At 35.6% G+C, this 18,638-nt stretch overlaps 1 protein-coding gene across 3 annotated transcripts in view; it reads left to right on the forward strand.

Annotated features, from left to right (window-relative positions):
- Positions 1-18,638, forward strand: part of LOC123538129 (MAGUK p55 subfamily member 7-like) — a 105,284-nt gene that overhangs the window by 76,908 nt on the left and 9,738 nt on the right. For 2 of the 3 annotated variants that reach the window (XM_053529612.1, XM_053529613.1), the window contains exons 12-15: positions 1,281-1,391; positions 1,730-1,816; positions 11,565-11,645; positions 18,544-18,637. In XM_053529612.1, the coding sequence (XP_053385587.1) occupies positions 1,281-1,391; positions 1,730-1,816; positions 11,565-11,645; positions 18,544-18,637 (373 nt within the window). The remainder of the gene's footprint in view (positions 1-1,280; positions 1,392-1,729; positions 1,817-11,564; positions 11,646-18,543; position 18,638) is intronic. The other variant, XM_053529614.1, reaches the window with a different exon arrangement.

Genomic DNA, 18,638 nt, shown 5'->3' on the forward strand with positions numbered 1-18,638 from the left:
CAGTGTCTCTTTGACTTTCGCTCTTGTCCCCTATTGACTTCTTGCATATACGACTATGCAGTGGGGGAGACATGCGCTTTTTATGCCCCCCTTTGGGGGCATATTAGTTTTCAACTGTCCGTCTGTTCATTAGTTAGTTTGTTCGTCACAACGTTAACTTTTTGCATGAAGGCACTTTACTCGCGAACCACTGCACCCAGGACCTTCAAACTTCACATGCTGATAGTACTTATTGAGTACACGACCCCTACTGACTTTGGGGTCACCAGGTCTAAGGTCAAGGTCACCAGGTCAAACGTTAACTTTTTGCATGAAGGCATTATACTCGTGAACCACTGCACCCAGGACCTTCAAACTTCACATGCTGATAGTACTTATTGAGTACATGACCTTTACTGACTTTTGGGTCACCAGGTCAAAGGTCAAAGTCACCAGGTCAAACGTTAACTTTTTTGCATGAAGGCACTTTACTCGCGAACCACTGCACACAGGACCTTCAAAGTTCACATGCTGATAGTACTTATTGAGTACACAACCCCTACTGACTTTGGGGTCACCAGGTCAAAGGTCAAAGTCACCAGGTCAAACGTTAACTTTTTGCATGAAGGCACTTTACTTGCGAACCACTGCACCCAGAACCTTCAATCTTCACACGCTGATAGTACTTATTGAGTACACAACCCCTACTGACTTTCGGGTCACCAGGTCAAAGGTCAAGGTCACCATGTCAAACGTTAACTTTTTGCATGAAGGCACTTTACTCGCGAACCACTGCACCAAGGACCTTCAAACTCCACATGCTGATAGTACTTATTGAGTACACGACCCCTACTGACTTTGGGGGTCACCAGGTCAAAGGTCAAGGCACTGCGGGGGGCATTTGTCACCAATAGTGACAGCTCTTGTTTATAAAAGCATCTTGTAGTTTGTTTTGTTTATAAGAGCAGTAAGTGCGTATAAGTAATTTATCACCCCTTGAGAATGGAGAGTAAAAACAGTGAATACATGTTTTATATTTATTTGTAAGAACAAGTCTGTACCTGAGAATAAAGGGGAAACATAATAAATGCTTCATTTTGTTTGCAAAAAAAAAAAAACATTCATGCCCCACAGCACCTGCTTAAGCGGAATCATGTCGTAACACTCGTACAGAACTTTGAACATTTCATGTTATCATGTTAAATATGTTTGTTTGTAGACAGCTAGTTCAGGTCTATCACTTCTACAGATCCTTATGCAAGGTTTCAAAAACTTAAAGCATGTTTTGTTTCTGTTTGTAGGAGGAACAAGTCCATGTCGTATCAGTCCTAAGATACCTCGATCACGAAGGATAAAGAAAACAATGTACCAGGCCCAGCACAGTGGAGGTACACCCGAGATCTACCGTAGAGGTATCATCTACCTCTACATGATTTCTTTACGTCTAATATTTACATCCGCTTAATTATCCATGCATTGACTACATACTGTTTAAACTTTATATTAACTAATTCTGGCAACAAAGATAACTTTTAGTAACCACTTGGAAATGTGTTCACTCTATTATGATTTTCTTGTGAATGCTATGAAACATAGCACCAAATTTCTTACATCAGTTTTAGCTTTATAAGCTGATGACATCAGATTCATATAGACATGAAGGATAATATGTTGATAATACTGTTGTATGGTGCTTGCATTAAAGTTAGTATTGTATCAAATGGTAAGGAGAAAGCATTACTGATTTCAGAGTACGATATTGAAGATATTCCTACCTATGAAGAAGTAGAACTCTTCCAGCCCACTCAAGACAGATTCCGTCCAGTAGTTCTTATAGGTAAAGCGGTAGTTCTGAATACTTATCTTTTTTTGTTAGTTCTGACAAAATTCCGACATGGCGAAAGTCAATGGGCTGCATCAAACTTTGGTTAATTACTTGATTTAGAATTGAGAGATTGTAATGGTGTTTATGTAGCTTGCATAGAGAATGGAGTTTGAAATCGCACGTGAGGTCACTTGTGTCAAATTCAAGGTAACCGTTAGTAAAAATGAAAAAAAATAGAAAATGGGTTCCACTTAATGACTTTAATTAAGAATGACTTATGTCAATGAAACTAGCTGGCTTAGAGACAATGTTTAGAATTGCATATAAGATCACTAGGATAACGTTCAAGGTCACTATTACAGAAAATAGAAAAGTAGTTTCAGCGACAATGCAACTTGGTGTGTATGTACCTTGCATGGAGAGTGAGCTTTGGATTAAGGATCAAGGTGATCGTTACCAAGAAAAAGAAGAACTGTCTGCTCAATAACTTGAGCGGCACCTTGCAATGGTACCTGGTGTGTAGGAAGCTTGTGTGGAGACACAATTTTGAATTGCATATGGGGCCACTAGGGTCAAGATCAAGGTCATTGTTACTAAAAAATAGAAATTTCAGTTAATAACTAATGTCCCGAGTCAGGAATGACGTATGGCAATAAAACATTTTGGCTTATTGTATTAGTACTGAATAGTGTGACTGGATGTAGCAGAACATTGTATTAGTACTGAATAGCATGATTGGATGTAGCAGAACATTGTATTAGTACTGAATAGCATGATTGTATGTAGCAGAACATTGTACTGTAGGCGTACATTTATTAGCGCGGCAAAAATTTAGCGCAAACGCAATTTTTGGTGTAATATCTAATTAATGCGTGGACGTGAATTAGCGCTCTTGTGAGACCGCTAATTTCTAATTTTAGCGCTGTCCGAGATGAGGCTCTCGAAGATTTACGGAGATTAACGAAGATTTTCAGAAATAAACTTAACCGTCGGCAATTTTTATGTAATGTGTTTCTGCTGTAATTATTGTAATACGAATCTGACTGTCGGCCCTATACAACCTGAACATGTACCAAGTATGACTTTAAGATAGTGTGCCTTGATGATACTTGTATTTTTTCAATGATACTTTCAACTGTGATGTAGCTTTATGTTTACGTACAGTATATAAAGTATAATGTGTCTATGACAAAACTGTATTGTCTTCTTGTAATTAAATATCATAATCTGCGTGTTTTATATTCTGTATACTAGTTATAATTGCTGAAATAAAACGAGATTGTCACACATTTTAATCATTGAATCACCTTTGTCCTACATGCATTGTGTCTTAATACAAACGTTCACACCTTTCCGTAAACACGCGACTGCAACAACGGACATGCCCGAAGGTGATACGGAAATCGATAACAACTTGATCAAATGAGAAAAAACACAAACTTAAACAAGCTTAAATATTTCATTTTGCATGATCATATATTTAAAATAATAACATGAACAATAAACAGGAATATCATAGGAACCTTAAAATATTAACAAGCAGTGTAACTAGTGCAAACTCTCAAGAGTATTTATTTGCAAAAGTTCGAAGAAAACATCATCAAATGATAATGTACATGAAAATGCTTGGACAAATTAATGCACGGACATGAATTAGCGCACGTGCGATAGCGCTAAAAGCGCTGTTATTAGTACACCACTAAAATAAGTAAGCCTACAGTATTAGTACTGAATAGCATGACTGGATGTAGCAGAACATTGTATTAGTATTGAATAGCATGACTGGATGTAGCAGAACATTGTATTTGTACTGGATAGTGTAACTGGATGTAGCAGAACATTGTATTAGTACTGAATAGTGTAACTGGATGTAGCAGAACATTGTATTAGTACTGGATAGCATGACTGGATGTAGCAGAACATTGTATTAGTACTGAATAGTGTAACTGGATGTAGCAGAACATTGTATTAGTACTGAATAGCATGACTGGATGTAGCAGAACATTGTATTAGTACTGAATAGCATGATTGGATGTAGCAGAACATTGTATTAGTACTGAATAGTGTAACTGGATGTAGCAGAACATTGTATTAGTACTGGATAGCATGACTGGATGTAGCAGAACATTGTATTAGTACTGAATAGTGTAACTGGATGTAGCAGAACATTGTATTAGTACTGGATAGCATGAATGGATGTAGCAGAACATTGTATTAGTACTGAATAGTGTAACTGGATGTAGCAGAACATTGTATTAGTATTGAATAGCATGACTGGATGTAGCAGAACATTGTATTAGTATTGAATAGCATGAATGGATGTAGCAGAACATTGTATTAGTACTGAATAGCATGAATGGATGTAGCAGAACATTGTATTAGTACTGAATAGCATGACTGGATGTAGCAGAACATTGTATTAGTACTGGATAGCATGACTGGATGTAGCAGAACATTGTATTAGTACTGAATAGTGTAACTGGATGTAGCAGAACATTGTATTAGTACTGAATAGTGTAACTGGATGTAGCAGAACATTGTATTAGTACTGAATAGTGTAACTGGATGTAGCAGAACATTGTATTAGTACTGAATAGCATGACTGGATGTAGCAGAACATTGTATTAGTATTGAATAGCATGAATGGATGTAGCAGAACATTGTATTAGTATTGAATAGCATGACTGGATGTAGCAGAACATTGTATTAGTACTGGATAGTGTAACTGGATGTAGCAGAACATTGTATTAGTACTGAATAGCATGAATGGATGTAGCAGAACATTGTATTAGTACTGGATAGCATGATTGGATGTAGCAGAACATTGTATTAGTACTGAATAGTGTAACTGGATGTAGCAGAACATTGTATTAGTACTGGATAGCATGAATGGATGTAGCAGAACATTGTATTAGTACTGAATAGTGTAACTGGATGTAGCAGAACATTGTATTAGTATTGAATAGCATGACTGGATGTAGCAGAACATTGTATTAGTATTGAATAGCATGACTGGATGTAGCAGAACATTGTATTAGTATTGAATAGCATGAATGGATGTAGCAGAACATTGTATTAGTACTGAATAGCATGAATGGATGTAGCAGAACATTGTATTAGTACTGAATAGTGACTGGATGTAGCAGAACATTGTATTAGTACTGATCATGACTGGATGTAGCAGAACATTGTATTAGTACTGAATATGTAACTGGATGTAGCAGAACATTGTATTAGTATTGAATAGCATGACTGGATGTAGCAGAACATTGTATTGTACTGATAGTGTAACTGGATGTAGCAGAACATTGTATTAGTATGATAGCATGATGGATGTAGCAGAACATTGTATTAGTATGAATAGTGACTGGATGTAGCAGAACATTGTATTAGTACTGATAGTGTAACTGGATGTAGCAGAACATTGTATTAGTACTGAATAGCATGACTGGATGTAGCAGAACATTGTATTAGTACTGAATAGTGTAAATGGATGTAGCAGAACATTGTATTAGTACTGAATAGTGAACTGGATGTAGCAGAACATTGTATTAGTACTGGATAGCATGATGGATGTAGCAGAACATTGTATTAGTACTGAATAGTGTAACTGGATGTAGCAGAACATTGTATTAGTACTGAATAGCATGATGGATGTAGCAGAACATTGTATTAGTACTGAATAGCATGACTGGATGTAGCAGAACATTGTATATATTGTAACGTTGCAATTTAGTTGAAACATTGTGTACATTATATTGTGTGATTGTAGCAGAACATTGTATTAGTACTGATAGCATGAATGGATGTAGCAGAACATTGTATTAGTACTGAATAGTGTAACTGGATGTAGCAGAACATTGTATTAGTACTGAATAGTGTAACTGGATGTAGCAGAACATTGTATTAGTATTGAATAGCATGACTGGATGTAGCAGAACATTGTATTAGTATTGAATAGCATGACTGGATGTAGCAGAACATTGTATTTGTACTGGATAGTGTAACTGGATGTAGCAGAACATTGTATTAGTACTGAATAGCATGAACTGGATGTAGCAGAACATTGTATTAGTACTGAATAGTGTAACTGGATGTAGCAGCAGAACATTGTATTAGTACTGAATAGTGTAACTGGATGTAGCAGAACATTGTATTAGTACTGAATAGCAACTGGATGTAGCAGAACATTGTATTAGTACTGAATAGTGAACTGGATGTAGCAGAACATTGTATTAGTACTGAATAGCATGATGGATGTAGCAGAACATTGTATTAGTACTGATAGCATGATGGATGTAGCAGAACATTGTATTAGTACTGATAGTGAACTGGATGTAGCAGAACATTGTATTAGTACTGAATAGTGAACTGGATGTAGCAGAACATTGTATTAGTACTGAATAGCATGATGGATGTAGCAGAACATTGTATTAGTACTGAATAGCATGACTGGATGTAGCAGAACATTGTATTAGTACTGAATAGTGTAACTGGATGTAGCAGAACATTGTATTAGTACTGAATAGTGAACTGGATGTAGCAGAACATTGTATTAGTACTGAATAGCATGAAATGGATGTAGCAGAACATTGTATTAGTACTGGATAGCATGAATGGATGTAGCAGAACATTGTATTAGTACTGAATAGTGTAACTGGATGTAGCAGAACATTGTATTAGTACTGAATAGTGTAACTGGATGTAGCAGAACATTGTATTAGTACTGAATAGTGTAACTGGATGTAGCAGAACATTGTATTAGTACTGAATAGTGACTGGATGTAGCAGAACATTGTATTAGTATGAATAGCATGACTGGATGTAGCAGAACATTGTATTAGTACTGAATATGTACTGGATGTAGCAGAACATTGTATTAGTACTGAATAGCATGACTGGATGTAGCAGAACATTGTATTAGTACTGAATAGCGTGATTGGATGTAGCAGAACATTGTATTAGTACTGAATAGCGTGACTGGATGTAGCAGAACATTGTATTAGTACTGAATAGCATGACTGGATGTAGCAGAACATTGTATTAGTACTGAATAGCATGACTGGATGTAGCAGAACATTGTATTAGTACTGAATAGTGTAACTGGATGTAGCAGAACATTGTATTAGTACTGAATAGTGTAACTGGATGTAGCAGAACATTGTATTAGTACTGAATAGCATGACTGGATGTAGCAGAACATTGTATTAGTACTGAATAGCATGACTGGATGTAGCAGAACATTGTATTAGTACTGAATAGCATGACTGGATGTAGCAGAACATTGTATTAGTACTGAATAGTGTAACTGGATGTAGCAGAACATTGTATTAGTACTGAATAGTGTAACTGGATGTAGCAGAACATTGTATTAGTACTGAATAGCATGACTGGATGTAGCAGAACATTGTATTAGTACTGAATAGTGTAACTGGATGTAGCAGAACATTGTATTAGTACTGGATAGCATGAATGGATGTAGCAGAACATTGTATTAGTACTGAATAGCATGACTGGATGTAGCAGAACATTGTATTAGTACTGAATAGCATGACTGGATGTAGCAGAACATTGTATTAGTACTGAATAGTGTAACTGGATGTAGCAGAACATTGTATTAGTACTGAATAGTGTAACTGGATGTAGCAGAACATTGTATTAGTACTGAATAGCATGACTGGATGTAGCAGAACATTGTATTAGTACTGAATAGCATGACTGGATGTAGCAGAACATTGTATTAGTACTGAATAGCATGACTGGATGTAGCAGAACATTGTATTAGTACTGAATAGTGTAACTGGATGTAGCAGAACATTGTATTAGTACTGATAGATGACTGGATGTAGCAGAACATTGTATTAGTACTGAATAGTGTACTGGATGTAGCAGAACATTGTATTAGTACTGAATGCAATGGATAGCAGACATTGTTTAGTCTGTAGTGATGATGTAGCAACATTGTATTAGTACTGAATAGCATGAACTGGATGTAGCAGAACATTGTATTAGTACTGAATAGCATGAACTGGATGTAGCAGAACATTGTATTAGTACTGAATAGCATGAACTGGATGTAGCAGAACATTGTATTAGTACTGAATAGCATGACTGGATGTAGCAGAACATTGTATTAGTACTGAATAGTGTAACTGGATGTAGCAGAACATTGTATTAGTATGATCATGACTGGATTAGCAGAACATTGTATAGTACTGAATAGTGAGGTGTAGCAGAACATTGTATTAGTACTGATAGATGACTGGATGTAGAGACATTTTATTGTATGATAGCAGATGGATGTAGCAGAACTTGTATTAGTACTGAATAGCATGACTGGATGTAGCAGAACATTGTATTAGTACTGAATAGCATGACTGGATGTAGCAGAACATTGTATTAGTACTGATAGCATGACTGGATGTAGCAGAACATTGTATTAGTACTGAATAGCATGACTGGATGTAGCAGAACATTGTATTAGTACTGAATAGCATGACTGGATGTAGCAGAACATTGTATTAGTACTGAATAGCATGACTGGATGTAGCAGAACATTGTATTAGTACTGAATAGCATGACTGGATGTAGCAGAACATTGTATTAGTACTGAATAGTCTAATGACTGGATGTAGCAGAACATTGTATTAGTACTGAATAGTGACTGGATGTAGCAGAACATTGTATTAGTACTGAATAGCATGACTGGATGTAGCAGAACATTGTATTAGTACTGAATAGCATGATGGATGTAGCAGAACATTGTATTAGTACTGAATAGCATGACTGGATGTAGCAGAACATTGTATTAGTACTGAATAGCTGACTGGATGTAGCAGAACATTGTATTAGTACTGAATAGCTGACTGGATGTAGCAGAACATTGTATTAGTACTGAATAGCTGACTGGATGTAGCAGAACATTGTATTAGTACTGAATAGCTGACTGGATGTAGCAGACATTGTATTGTACTGATAGCTGATGGATGTAGCAGAACATTGTTTAGTACTGATAGTGACTGGATGTAGCAGAACATTGTATTAGTACTGATAGGCAGATGATGTAGCAGACATTGTATTAGTACTGAATAGCATGACTGGATGTAGCAGAACATTGTATTAGTACTGAATAGCGTGACTGGATGTTAGCAGAACATTGTATTAGTACTGAATAGCATGATGGATGTATGCAGAACATTGTATTAGTACTGAATAGTGACTGATGTAGATGAACATGATTAGTACTGGATAGTGATGGAGTAGCAGAACATTGTATTAGTACTGAATAGCATGATTGGATGTAGCAGAACATTGTATTAGTACTGAATAGCTGATGGATGTAGCAGAACATTGTATTAGTACTGAATGCATGACTGGATGTAGCAGAACATTGTATTAGTACTGAATAGCGTGACTGGATGTAGCAGAACATTGTATTAGTACTGAATAGCGTGACTGGATGTAGCAGAACATTGTATTAGTACTGAATAGCGTGACTGGATGTAGCAGAACATTGTATTAGTACTGAATAGCATGACTGGATGTAGCAGAACATTGTATTAGTACTGAATAGCATGACTGGATGTAGCAGAACATTGTATTAGTACTGAATAGCATGACTGGATGTAGCAGAACATTGTATTAGTACTGAATAGCGTGACTGGATGTAGCAGAACATTGTATTAGTACTGAATAGCGTGAATGGATGTAGCAGAACATTGTATTAGTACTGAATAGCGTGATGGATGTAGCAGAACATTGTATTGATGTAGACTGGATTAGCGAATTGTTATACTGATGTATGATGTAGCAGAACATTGTATTAGTACTGAATAGCTGACTGGATGTAGCAGAACATTGTATTAGTACTGAATAGCTGAATGGATGTAGCAGAACATTGTATTAGTACTGGAATAGATGAACTGGATGTAGCAGAACATTGTATTAGTACTGGATAGCATGAATGGATGTAGCAGAACATTGTATTAGTACTGATAGCAGAATGGATGTAGCATGACATTGTATTAGTATGATAGTGAACTGATGAGACAGAACATTGTATTAGTATGAATAGCATGATGGATGTAGCAGAACATTGTATTAGTACTGAATAGCTGACTGGATGTAGCAGAACATTGTATTAGTACTGAATAGCGTGACTGGATGTAGCAGAACATTGTATTAGTACTGAATAGCGTGATTGGATGTAGCAGAACATTGTATTAGTACTGAATAGCGTGATTGGATGTAGCAGAACATTGTATTAGGACTGAATAGCGTGACTGGATGTAGCAGAACATTGTATTAGTACTGAATAGCATGACTGGATGTAGCAGAACATTGTATTAGTACTGGATAGTGTAACTGGATGTAGCAGAACATTGTATTAGTACTGAATAGTGTAACTGGATGTAGCGAACATTGTATTCACTGAATAGCTTGATACATTTTATGATAGTGATGGATGTAGCAGAACATTGTAATTAGTACTGAATAGCATGACTGGATGTAGCAGAACATTGTATTAGTATGAATAGCATGACTGGATGTGCAGAACATGTATTAGTACTGAATAGCATGACTGGATGTAGCAGAAATTGTATTAGTACTGGATAGTGTAACTGGATTTTAGCAGAACATTGTATTAGTACTGAATAGCATGAATGATTAGCAGAACATTGTATTAGTATGAATAGCATGATTGGATGTAGCAGAACATTGTATTAGTACTGGATAGTGTAACTGGATGTAGCAGAACATTGTATTAGTACTGAATAGCATGATTGGATGTAGCAGAACATTGTATTAGTACTGGATAGTGTAACTGGATGTAGCAGAACATTGTATTAGTACTGGATAGTGTAACTGGATGTAGCAGAACATTGTATTAGTACTGAATAGCATGAATGGATGTAGCAGAACATTGTATTAGTACTGGATAGTGTAACTGGATGTAGCAGAACATTGTATTAGTACTGAATAGCATGAATGGATGTAGCAGAACATTGTATTAGTACTGAATAGCATGAATGGATGTAGCAGAATATAACTCTTTTTTTTTTTAAAACAGAACATGATGGCGTGATGTAAAGTTTGAAAACCTGGTTTTTGTTCAACTTCCATGTTTCTTGTTAAAATTTAAATAACGTTTGTTGGAACAAAAGTTAGTAAGTTTGATTTAATTATAGGATTATAACAGTTTGGTGCCACTTAATGCCTGTAGTTCCCACAGAATTAATTAATACAGTTGGTAGAAATAGGAAGCTGGCCAATAAATGCATGGTTGAGCAGGTGTAGTCTGCTGATGATATACACACTATTCATTGCAAAGCTTTAATACATGTAATAGCATAATATTCTTACCCTTATATTTCCTTATGCTAAAAAGCATATATATAATCTAGGTTTGGCAATCGAGTTACAAAAATACTTCCAGAAAATATCTCATACGAATAAAAAAAATTTGTGAATATATCCGCATAGCGCCTTTTTATGTCCATGAAAGAACTCTCAATTACCTTGGTTGAAAGTATTAAAGACGTGGGGAAGAATGCATAAAGGTAATATGGTGACATGAAAGGTCAAATTGGCAGTACTTCATATCCTTTTCTTGTCATTTTTAACCCCTTAAACAACTATGTATACATATTACGAAGGGCAATGGTGAATGATGTATGCAGATTTACTTAAAACAGGTAAACAAATGCTTAACTTGAACGTAACAAATAGGGGACTTTGTTTTGCTTTGCTGTACTTCCAGGTCCGCCCGGAGTTGGACGAAATGAATTAAAAAGGCGTGTGATGGTGTATGCCCCGGATACTTTCGAGGAAGTTGTACCTTGTTAGTAAGCAATCAGATTTTAAACTCGTTTCAGTTTTGGCAATTATGTAATTTATACCATGTGTAGTTTATACATCTTAATAAATTCAACATTTTCCATACAGGTCTTTTTTGGAGAGAACGTGTCTCGCTTTATATTTTCATTCTGTGCTAATTCATTATTCTTATTATTAAATATTGATGTAAATCTTAAAAAGTGTGAAACTTAAGCCAAATGCTTAGGGGAGACAGAATATTAACCATCAGGTCTTAAAATGCACTTGTTTGTGAATATTTTTAAGAAGTACATATGATGTACCTGTCTATATAACACCATGCTTTACTGGTTATTATCTATTTTAGTTGGTTCTTTTGTAATACTTTTAGTTTATTTCCTTGGTTGTTTCCAGTTACACAATGTCAGATAATCTAATTTGTGTTCCTAGAATTAAATTTTTTTTCATGAATTCACATGTACTGTTTGAATGAGCTATAATCCTGGAATAGCTTATGTCCCTGGAATAAACTAGTGTTCCTAGAATTAACTAGTGTTCCTGGAATTTACTGGTGGTGTTCCTGCGATGAACTAGTGTTCCCAGAATTAACCTGTGTTCTTGGAAGTTACTGGTAGTGTCCTGGTACTGCACTTAACTAGTATTACTGGAATTAACATGTTTTCCTGGAATTTACTTAAAGTGTACCTGAAATTAGCTTGTTGTGTTACTTGAATTAAACTGTGTTCTTCAATTGTTTGTTCCTGAAATTCACTGGTAGTGTTCATGATATTAATTAGTGTTTCAAGAATTAATTTGCGTGCCTGGAATTTAACATAGTTTCGCTGGAATTAAACTGGTGTTCCTGGCATTTGTTAGCAGTGTTCCTGGAAGGAACAAGTGTTCCTGGAATTTTAAAGTAGAGTTTCTGGAATAAACTTGTGTTCCTAAAATTTACTAACAGTGTTCCTAGAATGAAGTAGTATTCCTGAAATTTACTAGCAAGGTTCCTGGAATTAACTTGTGTTCCTGAAATTTACTAGCAGTGTTCCTGGAATTAACTTGTGTTCCTGAAATTTACTAGCAGTGTTCCTGGAATTAACTTGTGTTCCTGAAATTTACTAGCAGTGTTCCTGGAATTAACTTGTGTTCCTGAAATTTACTAGCAAGGTTCCTGGAATTAACTTGTGTTCCTGAAATTTACTAGCAGTGCTCCTGGTATGAACTAGTGTTCCTGAAATATACTAACAGTGTTCCTGGTATGAACTAGTGTTCCTGAAATTTACTAGCAGTGTTCCTGGAACAAACAAGTGCTCCAGAAATTTACTAGCAGTGTTTCTGGAATGAACTAGTGTTCCTGAAATTTACTAGCAGTGTTCCTGAAATGAACTAGTGTTCCTGAAATTTACTAGCAGTGTTCCTGGATTGTTCTAGTGTTCCTGAAATTTGACAATAGATCTAGTGTTCCGGGAATTTACTAGCAGTGTGCCTGGAATGAGTTAAGATTTCTCTAAATAAATACTAATGTTCCTGGGATAAACTTCTGTTCCTAAAATCATTTTTTTTCCTGGAATTTTTTAAGAAATGGAATTTTCTAGAATCATGCATATTATTAACTAGTGTTCCTGTAATTATGCCAACTGTTATGAATTTAGATATTCCACTTAATGCACACTATCTCTATAAATTAATTGTATCCTCAAGATCCAGTTAACTTTCAGACAGAGAATTTGAAGTTCTCTGGTATCAATCCCTTAAAAAGACTAAAATGTCGCAGCTGATGTTTTGGGACATGATTACAGAAATTTGAGTATATATGCAAATGTAGAACCAGCGTGTATATATTTTGTTTCATTTCTTGGCAAATTGGCGTTACAAATGCGCTTGACCATTTACAGTGTGTTTATCAATATGGTCAAGACATGCATATACATAATCATATCATTGATACATACAAACAAAACATAGTATACATAAATACAGGGCATTAAGAATTACATAAAAATTTAAGAAGCAGTTACATCTTCAAGAGTAAATTGTTCTCGTAGTTCAAAAGCTTCGCTTATATATTTTACGTTTTTAGCTCACCTGAGCACGAAGTGCTCAAGGTGAGCTTTTGTGATCGCCCTGTGTCCGTCGTTCATCGTCAGTCGTCCGTCCATCCGTCATCCGTCGTCAACAATTTGACTGTTCTCTAGAGGTCACAATTTTGGCCTAATCTTAATGAAACTTGGTTAGAATGTTACCCTCATAAAAATCTTGGACAAGTTCGATATTGGGTCATCTGGGGTCAAAAACTAGGTCACCAGTTCAAATCAAAGGAAAAGCTTGTTAACACTCTAGAGGTCACAATTTTGGCCCAATCTTAATGAAACTTAGTCAGAATGTTACCCTCAATAAAATCTTGGACGAGTTTGATATTGGGTCATCTGGGGTCAAAAAAATAGGTCACCGGGTTAAATCAAAGGAAAAGCTTGTTAACACTCTAGAGGTCACGATTTTGACCCAATCTGAATTAAACTTGGTCAGAATGTTACCCTCAATAAAATCTTAGAAAAATTCGACATTGGGTCATCTGGGTTAAAAATTATGTCACCAGGTCAAATCAAAGAAAAAACTTGTTAACACTCTAGAGGTCACAATTTTGGCCCAACCTTAATGAAACTTAGTCAGAATGTTACCCTCAATAAAATCTTAGACAAGTTTGATATTGGGTCATCTGGGGTCAAAAACTAGGTCACCAGTTCAAATCAAAGGAAAAGCTTGTTAACACTAGAGGTCACAATTTTGACCCAATCTTCATGAAACTTGGTCAGAATGTTACCCTCAATAAAATCTTGGACAAGTTCCATATTGGGTCCTCTGGGATCAAAAATAGGTCACCAGGTCAAATCAAAGGAAAAGCTTGTTAACACTGTAGAGGCCACATTTATGATGTATCTTCATGAAACTTGGTCAGAATGTTACTCTTGATGATCTCAAAGTCCAGTTTGAATCTGGGTCATGTAGATTGAAAAACTAGGTCACCAGGTCAAATCAAAGGAAAAGCTAGTTAACACTCTAGAGGCTACATTGATGACCATATCTTAATGAAACTTGGTCAGAATGTTAATCTTGATGATATATAGGTCATGTTTAAATCTGGGTCAGGTGGGGTCAAAAACTAGGTCACCGGGTCAAATCAAAGGAAAAGCTTGTTAAGTCTCTAGAGGCCACATATATGACTGTATCTTCATGAAACTTAGTCAAATTTTAATCTTGATGATCTTTAGGTTAAGTATGAATCTGGGTCATGTGGGGTCAAAAACTAGATCACCAGGTCAAATCAAAGGAAAAGCTTGTTAACACTCTAGAGGCCACATTTATGACTGTATCTTCATGAAACTTAGTCAGAATGTTAATCTTGATGATCTTTAGGTCAAGTTCGAATCTGGGTCATATGGGATCAAAAACTAGGTCACCAGGTCAAATCAAAGGAAATGTTAGTTAACACTTTAGAGGCCACATTTATGACCATATCTTAATGAAACTATCTTGATGATCTTGAGGTCAATAGGTCAGGTGAGCGATACAGGGCCTTCATGGCCCTCTTGTTATCAAAATCTTTTCTTGCTAGTAGAGGACATAATATTAATGAATTTGTTAACAGAGGTCCAAGCTGTGAATACAACAAAGTAGAAAATGATATTCAGATTCAACAAACAGTCTAGAGCATATTTTACATGTATGATCTTTTCTGTCAATACCAGTATATTGACAAACTTCAGTCTCTTAGCTATGTGACTGGCATATTGTTTTCTCAGTAAGTTGTTTGATAAAATATCTAAATAGTTCTCATAACAGAATTCAAGTTTTAATTTCCTATAGTATTTGAGTTTCGATAACTTTCTAGCTTTGTATGTACTGATCATGTAGCCGTTGCTTAGATATAGCATAATAGTTAATAGTTTGAATCAAAATTCAGCCAGACGTCATTAAAACCTAAGGTATCTAACAATTTATCTACATACTAGGCATTTCCTGGTTTTCCATGATTTTTAGCTCGACTATTTGAAGAATAGTCTAGCTATTCTACTCACCCTGGCATCGGCATCGGCGTCACACCTTGGTTAAGTTTTTGCATGCAAGTACATACAGCCATCAATTAAAGGCATATAGCTTTGAAACTTATTTTCTCTTTTTCTAGGTCAATTACCAACCTCTCTGGGTCAAGTCCCATAACTCTGACATGTATTTTGAGCAAATTATGCCCCCTTTTGGACTTAGAAAATTTTGGTTAAAGTTTTACATGCAAGTTACTATCTCCAAAACTAATGCAGATATTGATTTGAAACTTCACATGTGTCTTCGGGGTTATAAAACTAGTTGATAGCAGCAAGTCCCATAACTCTGACTTTCATTTTGGCCAAATTATGCCCCCTTTTGGACTTAGAAAATTCTGGTTAAAGTTTTGCGTGCAAGTACATACAGCTATTTCTAAAAGGCATATAGATTTGAAACTTATTTTTTCTTTTTCTAGATCAATTACCAACCTCACTGGGTCAAGACCCATAACTCTGACATGTATTTTGAGCAAATTATGGCCCCTTTTAGACTTAGAAAATTTTGGTTAAAGTTTTACATGCAAGTTACTATCTCCAAAACTAATGCAGATATTGATTTGAAACTTCACATGTGTCTTCGGGGTTATAAATGTAGTTGATAGCAGCAAGTCCCATAACTCTGACCTTCATTTTGGCCAAATTATGCCCCCTTTTGGACTTAGAAAATTCTGGTTAGTTTTGCTTGCAAGTACATACAGCTATTTCTAAAAGGCATATAGATTTGAAACTTATTTTTTCTTTTTCTTGATCAATTACCAACCTCATTGGGTCAAGTCCCATAACTCTGACATGTTTTTGAGCAAATTATGCCCCCTTCTAGACTTAGAAAATTTTGGTTAAAGTTTTACATGCAAGTTACTATCTCCAAAACTAATGCAGATATTGATTTGAAACTTCACATGTGTCTTCGGGGTTATAAAACTAGTTGATAGCAGCAAGTCCCATAACTCTGACCTTCATTTTGGCCAAATTATGTCCCCTTTTGGACTTAGCAAATTCTGGTTAAAGTTTTGCGTGCAAGTACATACAGCTATTACTAAAAGGCATATAGATTTGACACTTATTTTTTCTTTTTCTAGATCAATTACCAACCTCACTGGATCAAGTCCCATAACTCTGGCATGTATTTTGGGCAAATTATGCCCCCTTTTAGACTTTGAAAATTCTGGTTAAAGTTTTACATGCAAGTTTCTATCTCCAAAACTAATGCAGATATTGAATTGAAACTTCACATGTGCCTTCGGGGTTATAAAATTAATTGATAGCAGCAAGTCCCATAACTGATATGCATTTTGGTCAAATTATTCACCCTTTTGAACTTAAAACTCTTTTGATATTTAACCTTTTTGGGTAATATTTTCCTGCTTCTGGGACAATATTTCAAATAGTCGAGCTTGGCTGTCTTACGGACAGCTTTTGTTATTCAGTATTTTAATGCAGGAAGATTAAAACTGTTTAATTAGTTGGTGGAAGAATAGTCTAGCTATTCTACTCACCCTGGCGTCGGCGTCGGCGTAGGCGTCGGCGTCGGCGTCACACCTTGGTTAAGTTTTTGCATGCAAGTACATACAGCCATCAATTAAAGGCATATAGCATTGAAACTTATTTTTTCTTTTTCTAGGTCAATTACCAACCTCTCTGGGTCAAGTCCCATAACTCTGACATGTATTTTGAGCAAATTATGCCCCCTTTTGGACTTAGAAAATTCTGGTTAAAGTTTTGCGTGCAAGTACATACAGCTATTTATAAAAGGCATATAGATTTGACACTTATTTTTTCTTTTTCTAGATCAATTACTAACCTCACTGGATCAAGTCCCTTAACTCTGGCATGTATTTTGGGCAAATTATGCCCCCTTTTGGACTTTGAAAATTCTGGTTAAAGTTTTACATGCAAGTTTCTATCTCGAAAACTAATGCAGATACTGAATTGAAACTTCACATGTGCCTTCGGGGTTATAAAACTAGTTGATAGCAGCAAGTCCCATAACTGATATGCATTTTGGTCAAATTATTCCCCCTTTTGAACTTAAAAATCTTCTGATATTTAACCTTTTTGGGTAATATTTTCCTGCTTCTGGGACAATATTTCGAATAGTCGAGCTTGGCTGTCTTATGGACAGCTCTTGTTAAAAAATTCAATACGTCATTCAAAACATATTTTTGTAAAATGGTTCAAAATTTGTTCACAGCAAATCAAACTGCTGCATAGATAACAAATAGGTCAGTAAGTAATTAAACAAATTAAACATATATTTGCATTCAGAAAAATCATTTCAGATTGCATTCAGAAAAATCATTTCAGGAATATTATATTTGTTAAACTAAAAGGTTTAATTATGGATTTATTAACCACATCATGTACACTAGATTTTAATTGCATCTACAGCTCATTTTCAGATCAAAACTATACTAGTGTGTTGACCTCTGTCAAAAAGACTCTAAATGTTGTAGCATGACAAACTATTTAAAATAGCTCTAGATGCAACTGAAATCTAGTGTACATAATATGGTATATAAATGCATTAATATAAGATACTCCCAGTTTAATTAACTACTGACGCTTCCTTATTTCATTATTCTGTCTGTATGTATCTGTTGTCAAGTAAGTTTGCTATATCTAGATTGTCAGCTTACATTGTTAGACTCACATCAGTAAGTTTGCTATATCTAGATTGTCAGCTTACATTGTTAGACTCACATCAGTAAGTTTGCTATATCTAGATTGTCAGCTTACATTGTTAGACTCACATCATTAAGTTTGCTATATCTAGATTGTCAGCTTACATTGTTAGACTCACATCAGTTGACTTTAATTTCTCAGACACGAGCAGGAAACGAAAACAACACGAGCAGGACTCTAGGGAATATCACTTTGTGCCTCGGGAGGAGATGGAAAGGGGGATAATCAATCACAAG

The sequence above is a fragment of the Mercenaria mercenaria genome, chromosome 18 (assembly GCF_021730395.1).
Source record: "Mercenaria mercenaria strain notata chromosome 18, MADL_Memer_1, whole genome shotgun sequence".
NCBI lineage: Eukaryota > Metazoa > Mollusca > Bivalvia > Venerida > Veneridae > Mercenaria > Mercenaria mercenaria.